At 36.3% G+C, this 11,440-nt stretch overlaps 1 protein-coding gene across 8 annotated transcripts in view; it reads left to right on the plus strand.

The window, feature by feature from the left end:
- The window catches only part of LOC139138159 (nucleosome assembly protein 1-like 1), a 32,802-nt gene extending 22,419 nt beyond the window's left edge, over positions 1-10,383 (plus strand). For 3 of the 8 annotated variants that reach the window (XM_070706403.1, XM_070706419.1, XM_070706451.1), the window contains 9 exons: positions 804-905; positions 1,506-1,566; positions 2,639-2,784; positions 3,789-3,928; positions 4,768-4,933; positions 5,524-5,643; positions 6,070-6,117; positions 7,870-7,932; positions 8,455-10,383. In XM_070706403.1, coding sequence (XP_070562504.1) covers positions 804-905; positions 1,506-1,566; positions 2,639-2,784; positions 3,789-3,928; positions 4,768-4,933; positions 5,524-5,643; positions 6,070-6,117; positions 7,870-7,932; positions 8,455-8,484 — 876 coding nt within the window. In that variant the 3' untranslated portion in view covers positions 8,485-10,383. Of the gene's footprint in view, positions 1-803; positions 906-1,505; positions 1,567-2,638; positions 2,785-3,788; positions 3,929-4,767; positions 4,934-5,523; positions 5,644-6,069; positions 6,118-7,850; positions 7,933-8,454 lie in introns of all 8 variants that reach the window. The other 5 variants (XM_070706412.1, XM_070706427.1, XM_070706461.1 and 2 more) reach the window with 2 other exon arrangements.
- The last annotated feature ends 1,057 nt before the right edge of the window (positions 10,384-11,440 follow it).

Below are 11,440 nucleotides of genomic sequence, written 5' to 3' on the forward strand. Positions count from 1 at the left end.
TCGAAAATTTTTATTTTTCTCCATAGAGTTAACACAGGGATGGCGGCCATTTTGAATTTCTAATATCGGTAAATCTTGGGTAATTTGTTTCTCTAGTACCAAAATTTGCACGTGACCCCCTATTTTATTCTTGATTTTGAAAGAGAATGAGTGAAAGATTCCTTGAGAAAGTTAGAGCAAAAGTTTAAGTCTTTCATTTTCGAGGTGCATACTACCTTAACAAGATGTTCACACAGTGGAAGCTTAGTTGTGCGGAGACTCGTGTCATTTCCTGATGTATATGTTGATTTGACTCTTTGAGTGCTTTAATTTTCCCATAAAAATTTTCGTGCAACATTCTACCAATTATTATGAAATTTTCTGTAATTTTTTGATAATTTTGGACCAAATGGACATCACATTTATTTGCTACAGTATCAAAATTTTTGCGAAAATCTGAAAAAAAATTTACTGGGATATATTTTACAATGGCGAAAAAAATTGGATCATGCACTCAAAGGGTTAATTAGGGCAAGTCCACTTTCTTATTGCCTTTTTCAAAAATGATGCATTTTTCGAAAGCAGTCTCTTTGCTTAGGGTGGTGACAATGAGATGTTACTGAAATAGGCTTTTCAGTCAAGAGATTCACTCAGGTAGATTTACGACAGCTGGTCATTACTGGGGTTACTGTATAGTTGAAAAATCATTTATCCATGCCCTGCACTCTTTGAAACAACTTTGAAAATTATAAATAGTTCCTGTTGTGTATTACTGAACAAGATGTTGTTGAAAAGTTGTTTTGTTTTTGTTCTGTTTTGTACAGAGGAAAGAAGTGGTAACCGGTGCAATAGAACCAACAGACTCTGACTGTGAATGGGCCAGCAGTGAAGATGAGGAAGAGGACGAAGAGAAAGAACTCTTGGCTGTAAGTAATGCTACTCTCAGTTTTTGGCGTTACTCCCCAAGCATGTTTTAGATACACACTGTTCAGCTTGCATGTGTGGACTGCATTGTTAATGTTCACAAGTGAATTCTGGTCTGGACTAGATTTCAAATTTAAACAATAACAATGCATTTTACACACATAGACACTAAGTTGAAAAGCTAAATAGTGGGTGATTCAACAGGATTTTGGGAGTAGAACATGAACTTGCAACTGACATACAGAACAACAATAGTGAAAAAAGTTGCTGCCCTTCAGTTAGTGAAGTTTTCGTGGTATTGTTTTCATGAAAATTGAATATTTTATTTTACTCTTTACAGTAAACACTGAAGAGAATGGCAGCCATTTTAAATTTCAAATATTGGTAAATTTTCAGGAAATTTGTTTCTCTCACCCAAAACTTCTATGTTCACATTGAAAGAAAATGCTTTAGAGTTTCTGAAGCAAGTTCAAGCAAAAGATCAAAAGTTTCTTATTTTTATCAAGTACATGTTACCAGCACCTTAACACAAGCCAGATAAGAAGCTTTGCATATGAAATAAAACAGAGCACATCTCTGATATTTCCTTGTTTTTTGTTCAGGATGACTTGAAGAAGAAAGTAACCATTGAAGAAAAAAAAGAAGAGGATGGCAAAGAAGAAGGTTAGTGTTGATCTTTTGACGGAAATGTTGATTTTGATCATCATTTACCACTTATGTTTTCACACATTGTTTGTGTACAGTAACAATTCTGCTGTTTTCACTATACCCTCTGCCACATCTCATTGGCTGAAACTTTGGCAAGACTTTAGAACACTGAGCCTGTGCTAAGCTCTGATAAATTTTAACACCATCCTAGGGGGTTTACTTCCATTTATTCATTATGAAAGGCTCCTCAAGACAAGCATTAACCAATATCACGAGGAAGGTGGGCCTGGTTTTCTGCAGGTATGCCAAAGCTTCGGTTTTACTTTGAAGTATATTGACAAAGGGTTAAACCCTGAATTTCAATGGACCATGATACAATCAAACCCACATTGTGTAAACACACATAGAGATATGTGTATTTCCATACGTGTTTGTACCACATATATGGTTTGTTAATACCGCCATCACGTGATCTCTTGGACATACTTAGTCTATAGAAGACATTGCATCCTTTTCATTCTGGAATAGAACCATTGAGGTACATTGTGCAGTTTTTAACAAAGGGTCCATACAGACTGCCCCGTACACTAAATTAACACACCTCTGAGTCAAGAAAGTCCTTCCATATGCAACAAATGTTTTCATATAACATGACTGTACGTCTGTAGAGCTGACACCAAGAAATTTCCAGAAATTCTACACTGACTCTCAAAGACTTTTGTGAGTTAGAGCAAATTAGGAAATAACTGCCTGTCAGGGGCAACTCAATACAATAGCAGGGCGAGTGAAATTTTCAATCAACTGATGGACTGATGGACAGATAGATGCATTGCTGAGATTCAAGGGAATGGTGTATTGGGCATACAATATACAAGACATAATTATCAGGACACGTACTACTTGTATTTTGCCCTGACAATTTGCTTTTCAAATTTGCCTACCTCGATGATCTGGTGAAGTTATCAAGCTCTGTAATCCTACAAATTGTGTATCTCTTTATCAGTAATATTCCTTGACTGAAATTCTTGACGTTTCAGCAAACAGGATTGCGTTAATTTTTTTCTTATGATTTGTGACTTTTCTACAGAACGGCCAAATGGTATTCCAGAGTTCTGGCTCACGATTTTCAAGAACGTAGACACACTAAGTCAGATGGTCCAAGAACATGATGAACCAATACTAATACATTTAGAAGATATTCAAGTTAAATTCTCTGAACCTGGACAGACTATGGTGAACAGTTAATTCTTTTCTTTCTTCAATTGCCCCCTTTGTATGCAATGGTTTAGCCCAAATGCATTGTTATCAGTAGTGAGTGTGGATCTCAGTACAGGGAATTCGGGGAGTGTGCAGTCCCACAATTGCAAATCTCTTCCCTGTTGTAGGTGATGAAAGCTCCAAATTACTAACCCATCAGTGGTTTTGCTCTGAAGTACAATCTTGGTGTAATTGGTACTCCTGTACTCCCGATACATTTGTTGAGTACAATGTGTACAAAACTGATATAGCAAATAATTAGTGTATCTGACTCATGGCCCTTGCAGGCTTTAAGTGAGAAACTTGTAGTTGCAAAGTTTAATGTGGAGTTGGTAACTCAGTGACAATGAATGACATTTTCCTTTTCAGAGTGTGCCTTTATTTCATCTTACACCTCTCCTTTTTTTACACATATCTCATGCTCCTTTGCTAACACACAAAGCGCCCTCTTTAAAGTGTTTCTTTTGTTTTTATCATGATTTGTAATTTACATGGCAAAAAAGTTCTTGGATGTTAATCTCCTCCACTACTACTCTCACGATGCTGCATTGTGACAAAGTAGAATTTTGGAAATTTTTTGTAGAACTTTCAGTCAAGAATGAAAGAGTGAATTTTCTTCTAGCATTGATATCATATCAATTGACTCATTTTCTAGGCATAGAATATACAATGGAATGACAACATAATTACACTTCATGGATGTCCACAGTATCGATAAATAATGCTAATAATATCCATTGCACTCTGTATAAATAAGGTAACTGTATCTGCAGTCAATGATGGCTAATTTACTGACAATTTAGCGATTCACTCAACTACTTCAACACACTTTACCCATCTAGTGGATCTCACCAGTTTAGCAGCAGTTTGCAATTTTGCCACCAGATTCATTTTATTGATGATTTGCCCTTTTAGGCAACAGAAGTGTTTGTTAACCAGCCGCAACTAAATTTTATTTTGTGTTTTATTTTGTTTTACAGGGATTTACTCTTGAATACCATTTTTCTCCAAATGATTACTTCACTAATAAAGTCCTAACCAAACATTATACAATGCGATCGGAGCCGGATGAGACAGACCCGTTCAGTTTTGAAGGACCAGAAATTGTTAGTTGCACAGGGTGAGTTATTCCATTTTATTGCATTTTTTATTTGCCCCATGTCCGCCATCTCTCAACTAATGGTCAAGTCTTAAAATGAAACATGATGGGGTTAGACCAACGTAATTTTATGAAAGGGCAAATGCTTTTCTCTAACAAATTTTGGCCAATGTTTGATTTCCATACTGGGACATGAGCACAAAAGTATAACATCACATCGCAGAATGTCATGCCAAGCCAGAAAGTGTACAGACCACTCCTTTATAACTCCTTCCAAGTCCACCCTTTCACCACAATGGTTTATCCCAAACCCATTGTTATCAATTTGGAGTGTGGACCTGTGTATAGGGAATCAGGGGTGAACAGTTTGTGCCCAAGCCAGTGGGACACATGGAAGTCAAAAGAAAATTTTACTCAGCAAATCACATCCACACACATGAATAGTATTATATGATAGAATCAAGGGACTTTGTGATGTGCCCAATCTTGATATGCTGTCAAGGCCAATAGACTTAACAAAAGCAATTGAAAATTCGACAAGTGGAGCTTTGAAAATTCAGAGTAAAGAATCTGAAAATGAGGGTTTCTAAGGTTTGTAGTGAGAGGCAGTGGATTCAAAGTGTAGAACCAATCCTTCAGAATGCGCAAGATATTCAGACTCATAAACTTTTACAATATTCCTGTGGTCTATCACTTGTCGGGGCTCATTTTGAAGCTCACTGACAGTAAATGAAGTTTTCACTGGCTTAGTTTTGTGGAAATTGGGAATTTTATCTTCCCCCTCATAGAGATAACACAAGGATGGCAATTTTATATATGTATGCTTATTATTACTTATTACATTTTCACATTTTCAACAGATGTACAATAGATTGGAAGAAAGGAAAGAATGTGACGGTGAAAGTTATCAAGAAAAAACAAAAGCACAAAGGCCGGGGAACAACGAGGACAGTCACCAAAACCGTACAAAATGATTCCTTCTTTAATTTCTTCAATCCACCACAAGTTCCGGATGAAGGCGAAATGGTAGGATGTGAATTTCAAATCTGAAATTGTAGAAAATGTGTAAAATGCAGTTGATAAAAGTCAGTAGTTACCACAAATTGTGTGGTCTTAGGTCTAGGACAACCTTGATACCTTTGTATGTATGTATTTTTTAACCTTTCAAATTTCATGAGTGGCAATGTTTGCAGAGTTCCAGTCCCAGTTCATAGGAATAGCCCTTCAGAAGTTTCAACACAGGGCTGTTCACAAATTACGTCATTGTTCTGTTATTAATATGCAAAAATTGATATTGGTCTGCAAATTTAGATTATATTTTTGAGAAAACTGTGCATGCAAGATCGATGCAAATAAGACTTGAAACGTGACTGCTTATGTTACGATGGAGGATAGAAAACATGAACATCTCAGACTACAAACTGCAACAAGTCTGTACATGCAACACTGACAAAATTTGTCCGAATATTTAGTAGCAGTCATGCAGTATCGTTCATGTTCAGCTATATTTAAGGAAAAAACCTGCAATGGCTAACAAGACTGTTGCACATGCCAGGGGGATCAACATACTTGAATTTGTTGGCTTTCTCTTACAATGCCTTATCTTTTAACTGCAGGATGAAGACACAGAGCTTGTTTTAGCATCTGACTTTGAAATTGGTCACTTCTTCAGAGAGAGAATCATACCCAAGGCCGTCCTCTATTTCACTGGCGAAGCCATCGAAGATGAAGATGAGGTAAGATGTCATTCTCAAACATTCAGCCATATCTTTGTTCACATGTCATTCAACTGAATACCAATTTATTTGAGAAAATATGAATTTTTACGTAGATGTGAAGACGGCCTTTTTACTATAACAGTTATTAAAACGGTGGATGAACCCATGCCAACTACTATGAATCTTTCTTAGATAAATATATTGAAATTGTCAAATGTTGTATTGATTCAACAGACTGAGGGCTCTCCTATCATATTGATCAAGAACCCTACAAGATCTCCGTTTTTGCCAAATCTATTTACTTTCTAAAAATTTTCAAAATACAACTTGAAGAATTACTATATATTATTTCTGACACCTTCCACTGAAGAGAAGTTACAAAGTTCTACTCAAAATTATCCTTCATTTCTGATTTGATTTTTTCTTTTTTTTCCCCGTGCTCAGTATGAAGAAGAAGGAGAGGAAGAGGTAATATTGAACAGAAAGTCTAGGGTAAAAACTAACTAAGTAACTGTAGTTGTATCCACACAGTTTGTGCTATCTTGCATGCAAGGTACCGCTGTTGTCGAAAAACAAAAGGCTGCTCCTATGATGGTGTATTGCTTGAGGGCAGTCTTCTCAGTGTCCTGACATAGAAAACAGTACACTCTATGTTCACTCCCAGGCATGTAGTCTTAAAGCACCTCCCTCCACTAAAATCACCAAGGGTTTTTTTTAATTTGTGAAATGCTTTAAGGTAGCATGCACCTCAAAACTGAAAAATTGAAACTTTTGCTCAAAGTTTCCTCGGGAAACCGTAAACCATTGTCTTTCAAAATCGAAAGTAGAAATAAAGGTCACCATGCAAATTTTGCTGTCAGAGAAACAAATTACCATAAATTTACTAATATTTGAAATTCAAAATGGCCGCCACCATGGGAAATGTTAAATTTTTGATTCTCACAAGAAGAAGACCGTGAAAACTTCATTCACTCCACAAGTCCACACAAGCAGTATACAGCAGAGTTATTTGAAAATTTGAGAGTCCAAATATGTCTTCAAAGTGCATTCTACCTTAATGCAAGAGTTTAAAATCAAACAGAACTCTTCATACACCAGGTTGGATTGAAAAAAAACACACAATAATCAAGTATAAAGGCACTATTGTAAGAGTAAAAAACCCAACTACCAGGTCCTTTCTCTTCATATAAATGCACCACCACCTAGGAGTTCTTTGTCATATAAAATCTCCATACAAAGTAATTATGTCAAGTAAATAACACACACTCAGATGTGTATGTAATACAATGTGAAACTGTAAAATTGTGATCTATCGAATCAAACACCACATGTAATTGCACCCATAAGGTTTAGGAACACTAACTGTCGTAATATCGACCAAACTTCATATTGATTAGTGTAATTGTGAAATTTGCTCCCATGTGCCATAAACCATTTTGAATTACAAATTTTGAGTACCTTAGTCAAATATTTCTGTAAAGCTCAATTCTCAAGTCTTTCACTCAGTTACTAAATCACAAAGTGTTCCAGTTAACTTGCGCAATATAACTTTTTCTTGACCATCAAATTTAAACTTTTAAATATCAGGGCCACAACTAGGAGGAACAATATTGGGCTAATGTGCAGCATCTCAGAAGCTTAAAGCCAATTGGTTGGCTGAAACTAATTTTTTATTTCAGACCCCTTAAGTTCCTGTAAATAAAACTTCTGAGCCACTGCACATCAGCAGAAACAATATGGCTGTCTGATGCCAGGTTTACGTCTCTGTGATATTTAACCCTTTGAGCACCAAAGTCTATTTTTGTCCCCTTTATAAAATAAACCCCTGTCAATTTTTCTCAGAGTTTTGCCAAAATTTTGAGAAAAAACAGTAGCAAATGTGATGTGATGTCCATTTGGTCCAAAATTATCAAAAAATTACAGAAAAATTCATAAAAATTGGTAAAATTTTGCACTGAAATTTTGGCGGGAGAAAATTACAGTGCTAAAAGGGTTATTTGATCCTCCACTTTGTTTACTCAAATTCCCCTGTAGCTTCAATGAAAGCTAAAATAATTGCAGAAAATTATGAATGGTAATCATAGATTTTATAACCAGGAGACTAACCATGACAGGGTAGGTAGAGTGAGTCTTCTAACTCTTTCTGAAAGATGTACTGATAGGCTGTTGCAATAAGAATCAGTGATTAGTACTTGCCAACTGACCAAAAACAGTGAGTTTTATAGGGCTGTTGTTGCTCCACAGGATGCAGAGGGAGAGGAGGGAGATGAAGAAGATGAAAATGATCCTGACTACGATCCTAGTAAAGTGAGTCATCACCTGTCTTATGAATTCTCTTCCAGGGAAATTTCTGAACTTCATGTGAATCTCAAATTACAAGTGACAGGAACAGTGTACATTACCAGTATTACCTTACTTTAAAACGTCCTTGATGTAGGATCTACTGTTTGAATGGCTACAATTTTTTGGGAGAAATTTTGTGTCAAAATATGTACATGAGCAAACTTTGATAGAACTACACACTGGAGAGGCCTCCATCAGCGCATGAAATGTACAAATTATTATGTGCAGACTACAAGTCAATATCATAGAAAATGGTCTTTTATGTAAATAACCAATTAGAATACTGTAAAAAAAATTGCAAGGCTGTGTATGGGATACACACACACTGGCCGATTCTGATTTTACAGAGTATGAGAACAGCAAAGTCAAATAAGATATAAGGAACACATTCACATTTTTGTTTCTTTCCCATTTTTCGTAATTCTGAATTTTTGTCTCATCTCTCTCTCTCTCTCTCTCTCTCTCTCTCTCTCTCTCTCTCTGCAGGAGAGACCACAAGAATGCAAGCAGCAGTGAAGATAGCCAGTTATTTTTTGTCAATTTCGTATCCCAAGATTTACACTTCGTTTTCACAACGTCATCCATGTCTGAACAAAGTCGTTGGTAATTCCAACCCAGTAGCCATCTTAGCTACCATAGTTACTATAGGAACAAGAGAGAGGGCCGTGTTTTTTTTTTTTCGCTTGCTCCAAAGACAACTTGTTACATTGTGAATACTGAGACCATTTTGTGCGTGTGTGCGCGTGCCATTACAGTTCTCCAGTAATGTCACCATTTACAGACTACTTAACTTTCTGTATGTACAAACCTTAAGCAAAACAGAACCTAGGGAGGCTTTATTTGGACACTTGATTCGTTTGTGTGGCAGACATTTTCCATGAACAAAGCTCAGGTTCAGTCCGAATACAGTTGTTGACGACAAGCCTGCATTGTTGTTTAAAAAAATTTCTTCAGCAGTTGTCTGTCATGTCAACAAATTTCTCACTTCCCTGCTCAAATGTGTTGCAATTTCTTCTCTAATTGCAATGTCATGATAACATTGTAAAAATGTTGAAAATGGGGGAGATTGTGAAATACATTTTCATACAGCTGTTACCACTGAGGGCGCCCTTTCACATCAAATGTGCCACATTTTTCTGTTCCCTACAAATCCTGTAAATTGCAGATTTTTCATCCTATATAACTCCTAACTTCATTTTATGGTATTCTTCCATTTCTGCATCCATCATAAAGGTGACTTGCACTGCCATTCACTACTGACCTGTATGTTAATCTAAACAAGCAAAAAAATACTGCAACTACTTGGAAAAAGTCATGATCTTCGTGTTTGGAGGTTCAGTAAACACAATTTGTTACTTTTTAAGGTATTGCTCGTCTGAAGTGAGTCCTGTCATGTGAAAAAAAATGTTGTGAATCTCAAAATGGTCCAAATCTGAGACATATAATACACAGGGCTTTTAGTCTGAGAAAATGAAATGTCTTTTGTCCAGCATAGTCATTTTGACTCCGAGCATGACAATAATTGGAGTGTCACTTTGCGGCAAGACTTAGCAGCACTTTTCTCATGCATAACAATTACGAAGGTAGCTCTTTTTTGTACTTTACTCAAAAATGTAAGCAAATTGAACATATGTACCAACTTTGTCTATTTATTTGTACTTAATTTTATTTCCTAATCTATGTATCATGGGGATGATCTTTTCTGAATTTGTTTTGTAATATTTCAGTGCTTTGTAGAAATTGACTGTAATAAGACTCGGTGTTATCTGTCGATGCATTCATACAGACTAGGAGTTTCATTTCTGAAAAAAAAATGTGTATTTAATCAGTCCTTCAAACGGTTGTATATTGCATCATGTGGAGAATTTCAAAACTGTTGCTAGGGTGTAAAATCGGTCAAGTGTATTCTATCTTGAGCTGGAGTTGCATACCTCCCTGTAAGAGTATTGTAAAATGATGAAATTTTTATCGAATTTGTACCTAGTTATCAATGCTGTGTGGGTGAGACTTGTTAACGATGGCAGCCGTTCGGTTCAGATTTTACCATGTATATGTTCGCATGTTGATAGAGAGGTATCCAATCAGTCTAGGCCTTGGTTTAAATTTAACCAATCAGATGAATTTCAGGAGCAGAATCAACCAATCAGGGTGTTGCATAAATTTCAAATTCTCAGTAACTGTCATTGTCAGAATGTAATCCCAGCAGAGAAGTGAATGATACTCAGTACAGAGTAACAACATTGAGGATTCCAGATGATGAAGTTGAGGCGTGCGTGTTTGATTACTAAGTATGTTCGTTCACCTTTAAGGTTCAGTTTTGCTTGATGATATTGAACTTGTTTTTTTCCAGAAACCTTGATAGCATGGAGTAAAATCTGAATAAAGCACGTAGTGCAGAAACTGAAAATACTACAATCTAATACAACAGAGTGAGTGTTTTCTTCTAGGCAAAGCTGGACCTCGTGTCTTGTAATTTTTAGCTCCCATGGGGTACATGTATACCAATCAGAGGGAGCTTATGGAATCCGTGAATGTCTGTCACTGTACGTCTGTCTGTACAAATGTATGGTTTGTTGTGTTTGAAAGACTGTTGAAAACACACGTAGAAATCATCCGGTTGAAAGTTCGTTCTCAATTCAAATTATTATAGGCTTCAAATTCGCTTTCAGTTCAATTATTGAAGACTTTCAAACATGAACACATAACCCTGACAAATAAGAAAGTAATAATACTAGTAGGTGAAGTCATATCTGAAATATAAACAATTGCAGTTGGGGAAAAAGTAGCCTGCCTTCCAGCTTTTGTTTTCAATCGTATGTGTGTGCAACATTCTATGGATGTGATCACAAAAGCAATCTGGTCTTATCCGAATGATGTCCTGAATTTTTGGGGCACAATATATGCAAATGAGCAGAACACGTAGAGATACGTGTGACAAAGTTACGACATTCCCCCAACCCCATGTTGAATAAACTCAGTTGAAAACACCATAAGAATGGTGAAAAATTGTACTGACAAATTTGTGGTGATAAAAATATGATGTAATGCTGTCTTTGCTGTCATAGTGTGTCCATTACTGCACTAGACCAGTCTGAGGTATTTTGTACACAACCGATGACAAACACATATCAAAATAAACACATATATTACCGTAACATGACAGTCTAATGTCAAACTCAATAGAAAGATTGTAGGAAAGCCAAGTAGAAATTTAACTTTGATCAGCAGCGAGCAAGGTATGTGTTACACTCACAGCCCCTTGTTCGCTATGCAGCTCTATCCTCGTCCATATATAGATTGATGCATATGACATATCATTGCCTCGCACAGTGGATTGACTGATGTCCAGAAGGCAGAGATGATGTTTGGAAAATATTTCTTTCTGGCTAAAAGAACAAACCTTGCACTTAGCATCTTTCAAAAAGTCCCCAGGAGGGAGAAATATGCTTTAATTCTCTTCAAAATTGGCAGA

This window comes from Ptychodera flava, chromosome 1 (assembly GCF_041260155.1).
Source record: "Ptychodera flava strain L36383 chromosome 1, AS_Pfla_20210202, whole genome shotgun sequence".
In the NCBI taxonomy this organism is placed as follows: Eukaryota; Metazoa; Hemichordata; class Enteropneusta; family Ptychoderidae; genus Ptychodera; species Ptychodera flava.